Source organism: Artemia sp. Qi Xiang Cuo, chromosome 1 (assembly GCF_049724085.1).
Source record: "Artemia sp. Qi Xiang Cuo chromosome 1, ASM4972408v1, whole genome shotgun sequence".
NCBI lineage: Eukaryota > Metazoa > Arthropoda > Branchiopoda > Anostraca > Artemiidae > Artemia > Artemia sp. Qi Xiang Cuo.
In genome coordinates, this window is record NC_142794.1 from 38,178,555 (window position 1) to 38,198,583 (window position 20,029).

Sequence of the window (20,029 nt, forward strand, 5' to 3'; positions counted from 1 at the left end):
TGCTTTTGACTCTGCTTGTAGACTGTGCTGTCTTCCGGTGTAGATCGATAATTAATTACAATTGTTGAGCTCTTTGAACTTAACTAATGCTTTGTGTTGGGATTAGTAAGTTGCTTCTGCCTGGGCTATGCTGCTGTGTTGACTTAGTAGCCTATGTTTTGTTTTTTGTCATGTTGGGCCTGTCCAAAATGAGCAAAGATCAGTATATAGGCTAGCAGTCTCTGCTTAATGAGACTGTGAGTTCTTGCGACTTATGCGTTTCCTGGCTGAACGCTATAAAAGGCTGATGCAAATACGGCCCAGTTTTGGACATATCCACATTTTTTCTTTTTATGGCCTTTTAATCGCGGGATGCTATTTTGCATCTGATGCTTGGTAATTAAGTATGGGGCCTACCAAGTTCAATAGTTCATGGCTTGCTAAGACGGTTTGCAGCGGTAAAAAGATTGGCGAATGGTGTAAGACTGGGAACGACCAGTACTCGTTCTTTTGCAAACTCTGCTTGAAAAATCTTGGTTTGACAGCTGGGGTAGCTCAGCTAAACCAACATGTGCGATCTGCAGAACACAAAGCCGCAGTTACTGCTTAACTACATCCACTACAGCTTCACCTGACAATCTCGAGTTGATGAAACAACCAAGGATAAACCATTAGTTGGTACAAACATGTTTTGTGAGCGTGATGCCAACATTGAACTTTGACTTTATTCAATATAAACACACAAATAAAATACAACTCCAGGGACTGATCAGTGATCCCTAGGATGCACCTTATAAAGCTGAGTTAATATGGGCACTTCAGACCGTACAAATTCCCATGTCTGCTAACTCTTCAGACCTTATGGTCACAACCTTCCATGCAATGTTCCCCGTTAAGATCCCTAATGGAATGTCTCTATGTGCAAAGAAACTCACGTATCTGATCACCAATGCGCTGCATCCTTACTGTAAGTAAATGCTTGAAGGACATTCAGTCATATTTTGAACTAGAATATGACGAGACAACCAACAACGCTGGTATGAAAGAGTTACAGATATGTGTTCGATATTGGTCCTCATACGGAAACGAAATCCAGAGCAGACATTTATGCACAAGTTTTGTGGGCCACGCGACAAGTGATGACCTTTATAGAAAGATTATTTCAGCCATTGAGCAGAATCAGCTGCCACTTGAAAAACTAATCACGCTTGGAAGTGATGGACCATGCGTCAACAAAAGCGTTTGGAACAAGTTCAATGCCGAAAAAAAGAAAGTGACGGGAAAGGGAATGTTGAACATTGGTACTTGCAACATCCACATAATTCACAACGCTTTCTTGAAAGGTCTTCAGGTGTTCAGAGAAGAAAGTACCGACTTTGTTATTCTTGTGCATACATTTTTTGACGGCTGGCCTGCACGTTGTGAAGACTATCGAAAGTACCAAAAGAAAAAGGGAGTGCCAGAGAATGCTTTCATGAAGCATGTCCCAAGCCGCTGGCTGACGATTGGTCATGCCCTCGCTAGAATCATGCAGCAGTTGCCGGCAATCTTAGAGTACTTCCTGAACTTTGTGCTGAGAGAGAAAAAACGGAAGAATCTTCTGTCCACTCCCAGATTTCTGAAGATTGTGGCTTATATCAAAAGTTCGACAATGAAGGCCCAACTCGAGTTTGCTCTAGTCTCAGCAGAACTGTTCATGAGTTTCACCCAACTGTTCCAGAAAGAAGAGCCTCTCATTCATGTTCTGCACTCAGAGATCAAAAGACTAGTTTTAACCCTTTGTGGACGGGTCTTTACTCCAGATTTCGTGACCAAGACTGAAAATTTCTCACCAGAAATGTTGAACCTTGCTGAAAAATTTGCAGAAAAGCCCATAGTTTCAGAAAATGTGGAACGAGCTTTCGGTGAGAAAGCAACACTGAAAGACAAGGCCATTTTCTATGTCAATGTGCGAAAACATTTTATTGCGGGTATTCGCCATATTTTGAACAAATGTCCCCTGGAAAAGGATGGTTTTCTAGAGGCTTTACGCTGTTTGAGTCCGATCAACATGAAGGATTGAAGAAGCATTGCAGACATAGCGGTTGTGGCGCGCGAAATTGCGATTGGAGTAAGCTCAGACGTCGCCCAGGCTGAGTGGCTGCTTTTGCAAACGGAAACTGGACCCCGTGAGGACATTACTCGTATCGATCATTTTTGGTGCCATTATTTTGGACTGATGAATGAGCGCGGGGACAGCAAGTACCAGGAACTTACCAAGCTTATCAAAGCGGTGCTGACATTGTCGCATGGCAGCGCAGATGTTGAGCGTGGGTTCTCGCGTTCTGTTAGGATTCTCGGTGAAGACCAGGCCTTGATGTCTGAACGCGTTCTGGATGCGAGACTCATGGTATATGACACGTTGATGCTTTATGGAGGAAAACCAGAACCGTTTGTTATTACAAAAGAGCTGTTGAATCTTGCACTTTCCGCATGGTCTCGGTATCAACAATATCTGGATGAAAAGAAAAAAGAAGAGCTATCCGAGAAGGAGAAAGTGGCTTTTGAAGAGGACAGCAAGCAGAAGTTGCAGGAGGTCGACGACAAAAAGAAAGAAATAGAAGACTTTGGAAGCAAAAGGAAAAAACTTAGAGCATCAGAGCAAGAAAAGAGAACAGTAGCAGATACTCTACTTCAGGAAGCGACCGACAGAATGAAGAAGGCTGCCGAGTCCAAGAGCTCCATAGACATTGCCCTAGCTGTTTCTAGCTGTAACATTTTATTGCGGGTATTCGCCATATTTTGAACAAATGTCCCCTGGAAAAGGGTGGTTTTCTAGAGGCTTTACGCTGTTTGAGTCCGATCAACATGAAGGATTGAAGAAGCATTGCAGACATAGTGGTTGTGGCACGCGAGATTGCGATTGGAGTAAGCTCAGACGTTGCCCAGGCTGAGTGGCTGCTTTTGCAAACAGAAACTGGACCCCGTGAGGACATTACTCGGATCGATCATTTTTGGAGCCATTATTTTGAACTGATGAATGAGCGCGGGGACAGCAAGTACCCGGAACTTACCAAGCTTATCAAAGCGGTGCTGACGTTGTCGCATGGCAGCGCAGATGTTGAGCGTGGGTTCTCGCGTTCTGATAGGATTCTCGGTGAAGACCAGGCCTTGATGTCTGGACGCGTTCTGGATGCGAGACTCATGGTATATGACACGTTGAGGCTTTATGGAGGAAAACCAGAACCGTTTGTTATTACAAAAGAGCTGTTGAATCTTGCACTTTCCGCATGGTCTCGGTATCAACAATATCTGGATGAAAAGAAAAAAGAAGAGCTATCTGAGAAGGAGAAAGTGGCTTTTGAAGAGGACAGCAAGCGGAATTTGCAGGAGGTCCACGACAAAAAGAAAGAAATAGAAAACTGAAGGCAAAAGGAAAAAACTTAGAGCATCAGAGTAAGAAAAGAGAACAGTAGCAGATACTCTACTTCAGGAAGCGACCGACAGAATGAAGAAGGCTGCCGAGTCCAAGAGCTCCATAGACATTGCCCTAGCTGTTTCTAGCTGTAACATTTTATTGCGGGTATTCGCCATATTTTGAACAAATGTCCCCTGGAAAAGGATGGTTTTCTAGAGGCTTTACGCTGTTTGAGTCCAATCAACATGAAGGATTGAAGAAGCATTGCAGACATAGTGGTTGTGGCTCGCGAGATTGCGATTGGAGTAAGCTCAGACGTTGCCCAGGCTGAGTGGCTGCTTTTGCAAACAGAAACTGGACCCCGTGAGGACATTACTCGTATCGATCATTTTTGGTGCCGTTATTTTGGACTGATGAATGAGTGTGGGGACAGCAAGTACCCGGAACTTACCAAGCTTATCAAAGCGGTGCTGACGTTGTCGCATGACAACGCATATGTTGAGCGTGGGTTCTCGCGTTCTGGTAGGATTCTTGGTGAAGACCAGGCCTTGATGTCTGAACGCGTTCTGGATGCCAGACTCATGGTATATGACACGTTGATGCTTTATGGAGGAAAACCAGAACCGTTTGTTATTACCAAAGAGCTGTTGAATCTTGCACTTTCCACATGGTCTCGGTATCAACAATATCTGGATGAAAAGAAAAAAGAAGAGCTATCCGAGAAGGAGAAAGTGGCTTTTGAAGAGGACAGCAAGCGAATGTTGCAGGAGGTCCACGATAAAAAGAAAGAAATAGAAGACTTTGGAAGCAAAAGGAAAAAACTTAGAGCATCAGAGCAAGAAAAGAGAACAGTAGCAGATACTCTACTTCAGTAAGCGACCGACAGAATGAAGAAGGCTGCCGAGTCCAAGAGTTTCATAGACATTGCCCTAGCTGTTTCTTTGCTCGAAGGAGCTGTGAAGTCCAGAACAAGTGAAAGAGAGTAGATTGTGGAATCTGCGAGAATGGAACAGTCTCCTGCAAAGAGAAAAACTGACCTCATATCGAAATTGATGCCCAAGAAGCAGCAAGAGTGATTCCAGATATTTTACCTGTATCAGTCAATCGTTGGCACAGTATGTGTATCTGATTTTTTACTGTTTTTTACTATTTGTACAGTTTGTATTTGAAATAAAAAAAATAAATAAATGCAAAAATTCGGGAAATGACGAATTTATGTGACCAGGCATCCCACGCCATCTACCACAGATCTGATCCCGAGGACTTCCGAATCCTATATTTGGCCTATATTTGGGCCCGGGAAATCCTATAAAAATAGGACAGAGCCTATAATTTAAAACGAACCGACCTGTCTGAACCCTGATTACATCATTTATCATATCTTCCATTATATTTAAGGGTGCTCAGCAGATAACAAGGTATTTTTATGTCTTATTTTTTCTGTGAAAAGGTTTGATAATTAATACAACAGCAAACTAGGATAACAGAGGTTGAATACTTTACAAAGGATAGTGATGCCTTGTTTCAGACTTGTATGTGGATTTGGAAATATCTTTGTTTTATATATAGACAATCTCTTATTGCATGTAGTGTAAATGTTAAAACAAAATTTTGACAAGATGTGTCCTGGCCATCTCAACCTTTCTCTCATTATAGCAGGATAGAACCACGTTTTTTTTTTACAGCTTACTCTTTGAAATACGCCCAGTCAGGCAGGTACCAAAACAATCCGTAGATAATTCCTCTAGAAAACATCAAGTAAATTGTCCTCCATCTTCCAAAGCGCCCACGTTTCAGAACTAAAAAAAACTGCCAAAAATAGGCAAATAATGTGGAAAATAAAAGATGTTGTAGAAAAATAACAAGATTATCGAGATTTTTTTAAATGTGGTTCAAGCTTGCAATCAGACCCCCCAGTGTTTCTGTATTTTAATAGAATCTGTTTTTTTATTGTTTTTTTTTTAAATAAAACTTCCTTAAAGCAAATAATTAGTATGTGCTTGTTCCCAAAATAGGGCTCAATTATGAGATTTTTTTTCAAATATACTAACTGTTCTGGTTCTATCAAAGACAAATTATGTCCTAAAAATGTACTTTTTCCATTCTTTTGACTAAACCTGGAGAGTATCTTTGCGCAACACTTATGGTAAAATTGTTTTGTTTTTTTTTTCAATTTGATTGCTCAAGAAAATAATTATTTATTCTTCTTACAAAATTTTATATTCTTAGCTAAATGTCAAATCGATAAATAGCATTTGAATAAACACTTCTTTTTTTGACTGAACATTTCAAAAACATACTTTCTTGTTCTAGTATCATCCTTAGCCAGTTTTGTTCAATCAACATCTAGCTCTTCTAATTTGGTTAATCAATCAAAATATGCTCAGCTGCTTGCTGTCATTGAGGAAATGGGAAAAGATGTAAGGCCAACATATGCTGGGAGTAAAACTAATTCAGAGAGGTTAAAAAGAGGCATTGTTCATGCCCGAATACTTGTTCGTGAATGCCTCATGGAGGTTGAAAGAAGTGCAAGAACATAAATTGATTCTTTTCTTTTTAACAGTGCTAAATAGATGTGAAACTTTGAAGACTTATCAAACACCATTAACTGCTGATTGTGTGGAATTTTGCCCAATTGAGGAATTTACTGATTTCTTTGTGTGTGGGAATTACCAGTTGGAAAATGGAGAAAAATCTGAACGAATAGGGAAACTTTCCCTTCATAATGCGTCAAAGGTTTCCTTAGACCCTGTTTGCTCTGTGGATAGTGATGCCATTCTAGATATAAAATTCATTAAATCGCTTCAAAAACCAATACTGGCAAGTGTTGAATCCACTGGTTATTTTCGACTTTGGGCTGTATCAAGTTCGGAAATAAAATATATAGCATCAAAGCAACTTTGTTCTGACATTTTACTTTCATGTGACTTTTATGATATGCAGTCTGCTGTTAGTACGTCTTCAGGAGCACTAATGTTGTTAGATGTTTCAACAGTAAGTCTTGCAGTTAAAAGCAGTTGGACCCCTCACGACCATGAAGCTTGGATAGTGGCGTTTGATAGAAAGGATAGAAATATACTGTATTCTGGTAGGTTTTTCTGTCATTGATACTTCAGAATAAACAGATTTTTAAGGTTTTCAACAGTTACAATATTAAAAAAAATATTTTGAGGATGTTTTGCTCTTCAAAAGTGAAATATCTAGGCTAATAGTTTGAACCATAACGTTTGTAATGCTCAAAGGCAAAGACAATGTAATTACCTTTTCACTGCCTGAAAGGATCTGACCTTTTAGCAAGGGCATTTTCGGGTCCAATAAGGGCGTAAGAAAACCAATAGAGGTAGGCCTGGTGGACCCATACGCCCCCCTTCTTCAGACTAAAAGAAGGTGGCCTTCTTTAGGGGGCTAGCTCATGAATGGGTGTATATATTGTCTAATTCCAAGGTGAGGAATTTTGGGAATGTAATGCAAAACGAGTTAAATTGCTGGCTCAGGATTGAAAAGAGCTAAAAGTTCAAGTTGCGGCCTGATTAAGTGAAAAATTGAGCTAAGTTCCAATTTTTTGTAAAAGCCAGATAAGTTTTGACTATATGTAAAAACAAGCTAAGTTCAAACTGCATTTAGTCCTCTTCCGCTGCCAAGTTTCTTAGCCGAAAGATAAGCAAATAGCACCTTGTTTAAATCGGAAATATGCTGTAATATCCTATTTGCATTACTTGAGGCACAAAATATTCCCATGACTATTACAAACCGTTCTCTCCCCTAACCACCAGCTTGTTTAGCAAAAAGTAAAGTATTTTACATCTTGTCTGAATAAAATCACACAAGGATTTTAAGTATTGCCTAGCACTCCCTCCAATACCACCAACTTTCTAGCCGAAAGGTTGCACCTTGTTTAAATCAAAATCATGCGAGAAATCCCAATCTATATGACCGGAGGACCAAATTGGACCTTTTGCATATACAACGCCATTCCCCATCAACGAGTTTTTATCAAAAAGTCATTTAAATTACTTTTTTTTTTATATACAACACAATTTACCTATAGGAAACAAGAATTATAGACCAATTTCTGAAGTTTTTGATTTTTAAATTGTCGAAAAAATTTTCTTAATATATTTTCTTTTACACAATTTACCACATTCTTTATGTATAAAATAATCGTGGGCTATATGTTAAATAAAATGTATTCAGGGTTAAAGTTGAAGTTTTACTAATTATTTGACTTTATTGCTGCTGATTGCCCTTCTAATGTGCAGTTAGAGATAAATTACAGAAGAATATGAATATGATTTTTGAAAAAGGGCAAGTACCTAGTGCTACTAGGAAAACTTTAATTGAACCACTCTACAAGAAACATGATAAGAGTAAGTGTGATAATTACAGAATCATTCCCTTGGTTTTCTTAGCGAAAATTTTTTGGAAAAGTTTTTTTTTTCTTTAGTTTCTGTTCCTTTTAATTCCTGTGGATAGGATTAATTTCTGTGCTGATTAAAGACGTAACATTTTCTGCCTCTGTTGAATTAAAATATCGGATTGTAAGAAAAAAATTTGGCAGCAGTTGAATATTTAATCAAAATGTTTAATCAGTGATAGTCCTGTGCGATATTTTTTTTTGTCATCTTACTAAAACGTTGAGTTTGGATCAGGAGAGGATTTTCAGTCAAACAAATTGAAAATATATGCGGAAGATTTGAACTTCTATAGCCCATTATGAACGCCTATGATATGGGTACCCTTGAATGTAGACACATCTTGACCCGTGTTTTTATGAAAAGATAATTTTCATGTTTGTTCTGTTTTATCAATTAATACTTGTAAATAAATGCTTGACCAGATCATATATGATTGGATTTCAGCTTTGTTGTCTTAGCATAGTCTTGGCAAATAAAACTTTCAAGTATCTTATAATATCTAGTTAGTTTATTATATAATGTAAATAACATAGTTAATTATATCTTGTTCCTAAGGTGAAAAAGACAATTATGGTAAAGATGTCCATCAAGAAATGACACTTTTGGAATTTGATGGTGGCTTTAGGAGATCAGGTTCTCTCTATATGCCTCCAATCATATTAATAGTATTGTTATTACACAGGCTACTATGGGGCAGCTTTGGCTGAGGTGCAAGGCAAGGAGCTGCTGAACCAATGGATGGAGAATGAAACTTAATAGACCAAAATTGGGCCTTCAGAAATTTTTAATTGTTCAGCCTAATAATAATAAACACGCCATTCCTTAGTTTCAGTTTTTATTCAGTTAAGTTTTTATTTATTTATTTTAGTAATTTGGGCTTATTTTTTATGTTGGGCGTGTTATATGACTTAATGTCTGCTCATTTTAGGTTTAAAATGTCTTATAAACTAATTAAAGACTATTGTGATGTCCAAACCAAAATCTGTTTATTAATATTACTCTTAATGTTTTATCTGCCCTATTCAATCAGGACTTGATGAGCCTAAGCACAAAAACAAAATAAAAAGCTTAAGAAGAGATTAAAGAAGACAACACAAAATGGATGTATATATAACATATATCTCAAACATAAAACATACAAATAAATATCGAGATATGTCATACCATGCTGTTCTTTTGTATGTAAATTCTCTCCTAAATTAATTTCATTTTTATGGATTTTCAAAGCGTAATGCGAATACTTACCAATGAACTCTTTCTTAGTTTCTATAGGAAAAAAGTTGTATAATTCTGGCAGAACGCGAACAAAATTAGCTCTGCGATATTTTGCATTGCGCAGCTTTGCAGAATTCGCCATGTAGTTCTCACAGCACGAATTTTGTTACTATTGAGAAAATGCAGTTCAAAAGTAAAAGAAAAAACAGACTTATCAGTGCTGCTGCAGCTTGCTTGCTCACCCAGTCAGTTTTGAACTTGAGAAAAAAGCCGAAAAAGTGTGGTGGAGGCCTATTTACAGAAAAAGATATACACATGGTGCTTACAAGCTGTTTGCAATGGAGCTAGGACGAGAGGACCATGACTTTTTCTTTGATTAATTCCATATTTATCCACAGCAGTTTAATGCTCTGCATGAGCGGGTGAAACTGTATTTACAGAAAAAGAAAACCAATTGGAGGGTTCCAATTCCTTCAAAAGAACGGCTGACTGTCACATTAAGATATCTTACAACCAGAGAGAGCAAAAGATACCTCGGTTTTCAGTATAGAATTATATATATAAGGCCCTACAACCTCCCTATCTTCCTAATGCTTCTGCTGAAGCTTTGGAACAGATATCTAAAGACTTTGGTTCAAAATAGCAGTTCTTGAACTGCATTGGTGCTCTAGACGGCAAGAACATCAAAGTACAGTGCCCACCAAACAGTGGTTCAGAAAACTTTTGCTACAAAAAACAATTCAATGTAGTCCTTTTGGCTATGTGCGATGCAGACTACAGATTCACAGTTATAGATGTGGGTTCTCCAGGAAGAAACAGTGATGGCGGTGTGTTCAATAATTAAAACTTTGGCAAAGCAATTCAGAATTTAAGCTTCCCTGTTCCACCAGACTCCCTGGTGTTCTCTCCAAGTCGAAAGTGAAGCTTTACAATGTAATAGTAGCAGATGAGGCATTCCCGTTAAGAACCACTATTATGAGACCCTACCCAGGTCAATCTCTGAGTCTGCGAGAACGTATTTTCAATTACAGGTTAAGCAGGGCTAGAAGGGTCATAGAAAACGCCTTCGGAATATTTGTTACAAGGTGGCTGATTTTCCGCACTGAAATATACTGCAAAATAGACTCAGTAGACAACATTGTGAAGGCAGCTATTCGCCTTCACAACTACTTGATGAAAGACACAGAATCAAGAAGAAGACTGAACCGGTATTGTCCTCCAGGTTTCACAGATACAGAGACTGAAGATGGGTCAGTTTTCCCCGAGCAGTGGTGAAGTATAATTGAGGCACAGGGCTTTATCAACTTAAAGAACCAGCATTGTAATCGTGGCTCTGACATTGCACTTGAAATAAGAAAGATATTTACGAGCTATGGCTCTGGCAAAGTAGGAGAAGTGTCTTGGCAAATGGCACATGTTACCAACTCAGGACAAAATTTGGCTACTCAAAACTGATTTTTTTTTTCCGTTCAGCTCAGTTTTAAGAAAACAGGTGTATTTTCAAATAAATCTGATTTAGTCTAGATAAAAAAAAAGTTTTATTAAACTAGACTGGAATTAAACCACTCAACAAGAACCAGTCAAACTGCTCAAACTCAGCTTTAAACACTAGCTCCTGCATTTTAATCTTTAAAAGTCCTTTATTTCTCTTGTTCATGCGTAGCATGGACCTGTGAAGGCTTCTATGGAAAAGCATATCATCATCATCCTCTTGAGCTATACCCACAAGCTTATCGATTCTCGCTATTATACCACCTTCTATTTCATTTGTTGCACTGGTGACCGTTTTCCTTTTCTTTGATGGTTTTCCCCCATCATCACTTCTTGTACTCACAACTGTTACATCACTTGCAATATCAGTAACATCAGTTTGATTGACTGATATATAAAAAGAGCATCAAAGTTCTCTCCGCTCACCAGTACATGCTCAGTGTGCTGTTCTGGTTCCGGACTGGTAGATCCTGAAGCTGGGTAAAAAAAAATTAATTTCAGTATCTTTGTGAGATGAAAATGGAGCCAGAAAGGACATTTGTTCATACCATGCCCAAGCTTTATTTTTCTTGGCAGCAGATCCACTTGGACTTACAGTCAGCAACTATAAAAGAAGCAGCATTAGTAGTAATCATCACATCTTATCTAGTACTAACTAAAGTTTCTAGGCATCTAAAGTCATCACCAAGTCTCAACAATCTCTAGAATTGTATTAATATAATTTTGCAATTTGTGACCGTTTTGTACTATCAGATCTATGTCATCCTAACTGTATCTCCAATTCATAGCTATGTGATAATGTCAGCATCAACGGTCCCCATTGTGAGGAAAGTGGATACTAAACTGCTAGCATAAAATACCTGAAACAGATTAAAAGCTGGAGAGAATATTGCAAATTGTATGTCTCATATACATAGAATTCTAATGTTAGCAACCTAACAGTGCTGAAAGTGATGCAAACATCATTTCACTACAAACTGAGTTATGTAAAACAAAAATTTCCAATAAACAATTCTTCCTAATAAAAAGAAAAAAAAGATTTTTAGGCTTGTGTTGCATTTGGCAACTTGTTGTGAGAAGCGTTCCTATTGTAATGGCAACCCATGTCTGAACCTTTTTGCTAAACTTTAGTATTGTTCTTCTTTACCATGGGAAGAATCAAGGCAAAAGAAATAGCCCAAATGGAGCTCATATTGTTGCTTATGGTGGTTTTAAGAAGCAAATCCATGATGTGTGACCTACTATATTCTGAAGTAAAATATACAAAATATGTAAAAATATGCAAAGGGCAAAATATGGAAACCAAGACTTTAGCAAACTGCAAATGTGAAATAAACTCTTCTATTGACCAAAAGTTGCTTACCATTCTGGTTCAATGCTTAGGATGTTTCAACCCATGTATTTTCTTTCATAAGTACATCTTTGTACCACTTCTCTCTTATGTTGTATATACAAGGGTGAGTAGAAATCAGATTAATAAGTTTTTCAATATCCATTTGTTTGTTTATTTCTGGAGCGAATGACGATAGCGATGCGATGTGTTTTTTTTTTCAACTTAAACTTGAAGCGCTGCGAAGCGAAGATATCGATGAACGATGCGTATTTTTTCCGCGGGGCGTCGTGAAATTCGCTAGGCGATACGAAATTTGCGCTCTGTCAGGACTAAGCCCAAGTCTAAAAAGTATCTGCAGTAGTTATCTAAGTATCATTTCTGATGCCCCTATAGGATTGGCAGCTTTCCAAGGCAGATTACTAGACTGGTTATTTGGCAGTGTATAATGTGGACAAACAGGTTTTTTTCTGTTATTGTTGTCAATTGCACAAAGAATGTACATCGTGAGTTCACGTGCACATTTTTTTTAAAAAACTGGTACATTTAAAAAGGGGTAATGAGATTTGCGAATTGGAGTGTAGGATTCGCGAATTTGATCCTATTAATGTGGAGAAAAAAAAAGAAAAGGGTTTAGCATTTGCAAATAATTTAATGTGTTGTCCATATAGAATAGTTTAGAAATAAAAAAACTCAACAAGAAATGACTAAAAACCGTTTTTGGGGAGTTTGGTTGATTGTGTACTGTGTAATACCATTGTGATGTTTGGACAGTGTTGTCAACTTAAAATAGTTTAAAGGTCAATCCTTCTCCCATTTCTGAGAGCAGGGGAGGGGGGGGGGTCAATTTTTGAGGGAAAACCCAAAATACTCAGAATCGAAAATAAAGCGTGTCATGCCTCAAAGGGAAGGCTCAGAGGCCCGTCGGACCCCCATTTCTGAGGGCAGGGAGGGGAGGGGTCAATTTTGGAGGGAAAATCAAAATTACTCAGAATCGAAAATAAAGCGTGATATGCCTCAAGGGGAAGGCTCAGAGGCCCTTCGCTCCCCCATTTCTGTGGGCAGGGGAGGGGGGAGGTCAATTTGGGCGCGAAAACCACAAATACCCAGAATCAAAAATAACTGGGATCGGCCTCATGGGGAAGGCTCAGAGTCCCCTCCTTCCTCAAGTTCTGAGTGCAGGGGAGGGGGGGTGTCAATTTAGGAGGGAAAACCAAAAATACTCGGAATAGAAAATAAACGGGATCTGCCTCAAGGGGAAGTCTCAGAGGCCCCTCCTTCCCCCATTTCTGAGGGCAGGGGAGGGGGGTCAATTTTCGAGGGAAAACCAAAAATACTCAGAATCGAAAATAAACGGGCTCTGCCAGAATGGGAAGGCTCAGAGGCCCGTCGTTCCCCCATTTCTGAGGGCAGGGGAGGGGGGTCAATTTTTGAGGGACAAACAAAAATACTCAGACTCGAAAATAAACGGGAATCTGCCTCAAGGGGGAAGGTTCAGAAGCCGTTTGTTCCCCCATTTTTGAGGGCAGGGGAGGGGGGTCAGTATTGGAGGGAAAAGCGAAAATAATCAGGATCAAAAAAAAATGGGATCTGCCGCAAGGGGAAGGCTCAGAGGCCCTTCGTTCTCCCTTTTCTGAGGGCAGGGGAGGGGGGGTCAATTTGGGAGGGGAAACAAAAATACTCAGAATCGAAGATAATTTCTATTCGTCTTAGTTTTTTTTAACGAAGCTCCTTATTTCTAGTTGAAAATTCTTCTTTTTTAATTTAATTGGGAATGAAAAGTCAAACTCTAACATAAAGAACAAGGTATTTTGGAGGGGGTAGCTAACTTCATATACGAGATAATTTCCATTCGTCTTAGTTTTTAAACGATGCTCCTTATTTCTAGTTGAAAATGCTTATTTTATAATTTAATTGGGGTGAAAAGTCAAAGTCTAACATAAAGAACAAGGTATTTCGGAGGGGGCAGCTCACTTCATATACGGGGTAATTTCCATTCGTCTTAGTTTTTTAACGATGCTTCTTATTTCTAGTTGAAAATGCTTATTTTTTAATTCAATTGTGATGAAAAGTCAAAAGTCTAACATAAAAGAACAAGGTATTTCGGAGGGGGGCTCGTTACTGATATTGATATTAGTGCGTAAACTAGAAACTGACAAAAATATCCAAAACTTTTTTTTCTTACAGCCTTGACTTTGAAGGCATTTCTTCATCTTAATTGGCTCTAGAAATATCATGCAAAATAAACTAGCCTAACAGTCATTGCTTTGTCGAATTTTGAGCAAAAACAAAAGGATTGTAACACCTGATTGCCCCGTTTTCCAACTTTCACCTTGAGAATCGATGTTATTAGCAGAATTTCAAAAGGATTGTTTATGAGTTATGGCGTATCTGATGAAATAAAAATGCTTATTTTCAAATTTGATTAGGGTGAAAAGTCAAAAGTGTAACATAAAAAGAACAAGGTATTTCGGAGGGGGGGGCAGCTCACTTCATATACGGGGTAATTTCCATTCGTCTTAGTTTTTTTAACGATGCTCCTTATTTCTAGTTGAAAATGCTTATTCTTTAATTTAATTGTGAAGAAAAGTCCTAAGTCTAACATAAAGAATAAGGTATTTCGGAGGGGGGCTCGTTACTGATATTGATATTAGTGCGTAAACTACAAACTGACAAAAATATCCAGAACTTTTTTTTCTTATAGCCTTGACTTTGAAGGCATTTCTTCATCTTAATTGGCTCTAGAAATATCATGCAAAATAAACTAACCTAACAGTCATTGCTTTGTCGAATTTTGAGCAAAAACAAAAGGATTGTAACACCTGACTGGCCCGTTTTCCAAGTTTTACCTAGAGAATCGATGTTGTTAGCAGAATTCCAATAGGATCGATTACGAATGCTGGCGTATCTGATGAAATAATTTAGGTTGTATGATAAATTTAGTTTATTTTTTTTTAATTCAGTAGTTTTTCAGTAAGGACACTCGATATCCTAAAAGTGTTTGATTCAAACTTTTACCTTGAGAATTATTTTGTTAGAAGAATTTCAAAAGGATCGTTTATGAGTGCTGGCGTATCTAATGAAATAATTTAGGTCGTATGATAATTTTTTTTTTCTAATGCAGTAGTTTTTTTTTTAGTAAGGACACTCGAGACAACACGCACACAGAGAGAACACACACACAGAGAGAACACACACACACAGATACGAAACACACATAGAGACGACACATGCATAGAGACAACACACACACACACACACAGAGACGACACCCACACACAGACGACACACACACACACACACACACAGAGATGGCACACACACACACAGAGACGACATACTCAAAGTGACGACTTACACATAGAGACGACACACACACACACACACACACAGAGACGAAAAACACACAGAGACTAGACACATAGAGAGATGACACACACACAGAGAGACGACAAAAACACACAAACACAACACACACACACACAAAGAGACGACACACACACACACACAGATACGAAACACACAAAGAGACGACACACACACAGACGACACACACACACACACACATAGAGACAACACAGACACAGAGACGACAAAACATACAGAGACGACACACTCACATAGAGTGGCGCGTCACTCTAAGTGAACCTAGATCAACTCACCTTTTTGGATATCTCTCTCACTATGACTCTGTTCGTGTGTCGTGTCTGTGCGTGTGTCGTCTCTATGTGTGTGTCATCTCTGTGGATGTGTCGTGCCTGTTTTTGTTGTGGACTCTGTGTGTGTGTCGTCTCTGTGCGTGTTTGTTGTCTCTGTGTGTTTGTCGTCTCTGTGTGTGTGTGTGTCATCTCTATGTGTGTCGTCTCTGTGTGTGTGTCTTCTCTATGTGTAAGTCGTCACTTTTGAGTGTGTCGTCTGTGTGTGTGTGTGTGTGTCGTCTCTCTGTGTGTGTTGTCTGTGTGTGGGTGTGCTCTCTGTGTGTGTGTTGTTTCTATGTGTGTGTTGTCTCTTTGTGTGTTTCGTTTCTGTGTGTGTGTCGTCTCTATGTGTGTTTTTGTCATTTCTTGTCTATGTGTCTGTCTCTGTGTGTGTGTTGACTCTGTATGTGTATTGTCTCTGTGTGTGTGTCGTCTCTTTGGGTGTTTCGTCTCCGTATGTGTGTATCATCTCTGTGTGTGTGTGTGTGTGTTTGCCGTCTCTGTGTGTGTCGTCTCTGCGCGTGTGTCTTCTCTGTGTGTGTGTGTGTCGTCGTTATGTGTGTGTGTCGTCGTCTCTGTGTGTGTGTTGTCTCTGTGTGTGTATCGTCCCTGTGCATGTGTCGTCTCTATGTGTGTGTTTTGTCTCTGTCTGCGTGTGTCATCTCTGTGTGTGTTTCGTCTCTCTCTGTGTTTGTGTGTGTGTGTGTGTGTGTGCGTGTGTGTGTGTGTTTGTGTTTGTGTGTGTGTGGGTGTGTGTGTGTTTGTGTGTGTGTGTGTTTGTGTGTGTGTCTTTGTGTGTGTGTGTGTGTGTGTGTGTGTGTGTGTGTGTGTGTGTGTGTGTGTGTGTGTGTGTGTGTGTGTGTGTGTGTGTGTGTGTGTGTGTGTGTGTGTGTGTGTGTGTGTGTGTGTGTGTGTGTGTGTGTGTGTGTGTGTGTGTGTGTGTGTGTGTGTGTGTGTGTGTGTGTGTGTGTGTGTGTGTGTGTGTGTGTGTGTGTGTGTGTGTGTGTGTGTGTGTGTGTGTGTGTGTGTGTGTGTGTGTGTGTGTGTGTGTGTGTGTGTGTGTCGTCTCTATGTGTAAGTCGTCACTGTGAGTATGTCCTCTCTGTGTGTGTGTCGTCTCTGTGTGTGTGTCGTTTCTGTATGTGTGTCGTCTCTGTGTGTGTGTTGTCTCTATGCATGTGTCGTCTCTATGCATGTGTCGTCTCTACGTGTGTTTCGTATCTGTGTGTGTGTGTGTGTTCTCTCTGTGTGCGTGTTGTCTCGAGTGTCCTTAATAAAAAGAGACGACACACAGAGACGAAAAACAAACACACAAATAGAGACAACACAGACACAGAGACGACAAAAAATACAGAGACGACACACTCACATAGAGTTGCGCGTCACTCTAAGTGAACCTAGATCAACTCAACTTTTTGGATATCTCTCTCACTATGACTCTGTTCGTGTGTCGTGTCTGTGCGTGTGTCGTCTCTATGTGTGTGTTATCTCTGTGGATGTGTCGTCTCTGTTTTTGTTGTGGACTCTGTGTGTGTGTCGTCTCTGTGCGTGTGTGTTGTCTCTGTGTGTGTGTATGTCATCTCTGTGTGTTTGTTGTCTCTTTGTGTGTGTCTTCTCTATGTGTAAGTCATCCCTTTTGAGTGTGTCGTCTCTGTGTGTGTGTGGTCTCTCTGAGTGCGTTGTCTCTGTGTGTGTGTTGTCTCTGTGTGGGTGAGTGTTGTATCTATGCGTGTGACGTCTCTCTGTGTGTTTCGTATCTGTGTGTGTGTGTGTGTCGTCTCTATGTGTGTTTTTGTAATTTCGTTTCTCTTTGTGTCGTCTCTCTGTGTGCGTGTTGACTCTGTGTTTGTATTGTCTCCGTGCGTGTATTGTCTCTATGGCTGTTTCGTCTCCGTATGTGTGTATCATCTCTGTGTGTGTGTGTGTGTGTTTGCCGTCTCTGTGTGTGTCGTCTCTGCGCGTGTGTCTTGTCCGTGTGTGTGTGTGTCGTCGCTATGTGTGTGTGTCGTCGTCTCTGTGTGTGTGTTGTCTCTGTGTGTGTATCGTCCCTGTGCATGTGTCGTCTCTATGTGTGTGTTTCGTCTCTGTGTGCGTGTGTCATCTCTGTGTGTGTTTCTGTCTCTCTCGTGTGTGTGTGTGTGTGTGTGTGTGTGTGTGTGTGTGTGTGTGTGTGTGTGTGTGTGTGTGTGTGTGTGTGTGTGTGTGTGTGTGTGTGTGTGTGTGTGTGTGTGTGTGTGTGTGTGTGTGTGTGTGATGTGTGTGTGTATGTGTGTGTGTGTGTGTGTGTGTGTGTGTGTGTGTGTGTGTGTGTGTGTGTGTGTGTGTGTGTGTGTGTGTGTGTGTGTGTGTGTGTGTGTGTGTGTGTGTGTGTGTGTGTGTGTGTGTGTGTGTGTGTGTGTGTGTGTGTGTGTGTGTGTGTGTGTGTGTGTGTGTGTGTGTGTGTGTGTGTGTGTGTGTGTGTGTGTGTGTGTGTGTGTGTGTGTGTGTGTGTGTGTGTGTGTGTGTGTGTGTGTGTGTGTGTGTGTGTGTGTGTGTGTGTGTGCTGTGTGTGCTGTGATGTGTGTGTGTGTCGTCACGTGTGTGTGAGTATGTCGTCTCTGTGTGTGTGTCGTCTCTGTGTGTGTGTCGTCTCTGTGTGGGTGTCGTCTCTGTGTGTGTGTTGTCTCTATGCATGTGTCGTCTCTATGCATGTGTCGTCTCTACGTGTGTTTCTGTATCTGTGTGTGTGTGTGTTCTCTCTGTGTGCGTGTTGTCTCGAGTGTCCTTACTAAAGAGACACACACACACAGAGACGACACACACACACACACATAGAGACAACACAGACACAGAGACGACAAAACATACAGAGACGACACACTCACATAGAGTGGCGCGTCACTCTAAGTGAACCTAGATCAACCCAACTTTTTGGATATCTCTCTCACTATGACTCTGTTCGTGTGTAGTGTCTGTGCGTGCGTCGTCTCTATGTGTGTGTCATCTCTGTGGATGTGTCGTCTCTGTTTTTGTTGTGGACTCTGTGTGTGTGTCGTCTCTGTGCGTGTGTGTTGTCTGTGCGTGTTTGTCGTCTCTGTGTGTGTGTATGTCATCTCTATGTGTGTCGTCTCTGTGTGTGTGTCTTCTCTATGTGTAAGTCGTCACTTTTGAGTGTGTCGTCTATGTGTGTGTGTGTGTGTCGTCTCTCTGTGTGTGTATTCTCTGTGTGTGTGTTGTCTCTGTGTGTGTGTTGTATGTATGAGTGTGTCGTCTCTATGTGTGTTTCGTATCTGTGTGTGTGTCGTCTCTATGTGTGTTTTTGTCATTTCTTGTCTATGTGTCTCTGTCTCTCTGTGTGTGTGTTGACTCTGTATGTGTATCGTCTCTGTGTGTGTGTCGTCTCTATGGGTGTTTCGTCTCCGTATGTGTGTATCATCTCTGTGTGTGTGTGTGTGTGTTTGCCGTCTCTGTGTGTGTCGTCTCTGCGCGTGTGTCTTCTCTGTGTGTGTGTGTCGTCGTTATGTGTGTGTGTCGTCGTCTCTGTGTGTGTGTTGTCTCTGTGTGTGTATCGTCCCTGTGCATGTGTCGTCTCTATGTGTGTGTTTCGTCTCTGTGTGCGTGTGTCATCTCTGTGTGTGTTTCTGTCTCTCTCGTGTGTGTGTGTGTGTGTGTGTGTGTGTGTGTGTGTGTGTGTGTGTGTGTGTGTGTGTGTGTGTGTGTGTGTGTGTGTGTGTGTGTGTGTGTGTGTGTGTGTGTGTGTGTGTGTGTGTGTGTGTGTGTGTGTGTGTGTGTGTGTGTGTGTGTGTGTGTGTGTGTGTGTGTGTGTGTGTGTGTGTGTGTGTGTGTGTGTGTGTGTGTGTGTGTGTATGTGTGTGTGTGTGTGTGTGTGTGTGTGTGTGTGTGTGTGTGTGTGTGTGTGTGTGTGTGTGTGTGTGTGTGTGTGTGTCGTCTCTATGTGTAAGTCGTCACTTTGAGTATGTCGTCTCTGTGTGTGTGTCGTCTCTGTGTGTGTGTCGTTTCTGTGTGGGTGTCGTCTCTGTGTGTGTTGTCTCTATGCATGTGTCGTCTCTATGCATGTGTTCGTCTCTACGTGTGTTTCTGTATCTGTGTGTGTGTGTGTGTCTCTCTGTGTGCGTGTTGTCTCGAGTGTCCTTACTAAAAGAGACACACACACACACAGACACACACACACACACACATAGAGACAACACAGACACAGAGACGACAAAACATACAGAGACGACACACTCACTTAGAGTGGCGTGCCACTCTTAGTGAACCTATATCAACTCAACTTTTCGGATATCCCTTTCACTATCATTCTGTTCGTGTGTAGTGTCTGTGTTTGTGTCGTCTCTGGGGGTGTCATCTCTGTGTATGTATCGTGTCTGTTTTTTGTTGTTGACTCTGTGTGAGTGTCGTCTCTGTGCGTGTGTGTTGTCTCTGTGTGTGTGTGTGTCATCTCTATGTGTGTCGTCTCTGTGTGTGTGTCTTCTCTATGTGTAAGTCGTCACTTTTGAGTGTG

The 20,029-nt window shown here is 40.5% G+C and overlaps 1 protein-coding gene across 2 annotated transcripts in view; it reads left to right on the plus strand.

The window, feature by feature from the left end:
* Nucleotides 1–20,029, plus strand: part of LOC148956280 (diphthine methyltransferase) — a 65,644-nt gene that overhangs the window by 20,592 nt on the left and 25,023 nt on the right. The window contains exon 2 of one of the 2 annotated variants that reach the window (XM_089101949.1): nt 5,940–6,464. In XM_089101949.1, the coding sequence (XP_088958075.1) occupies nt 5,940–6,464 (525 nt within the window). Of the gene's footprint in view, nt 1–5,689; nt 6,465–20,029 lie in introns of both variants that reach the window. The other variant, XM_089101915.1, reaches the window with a different exon arrangement.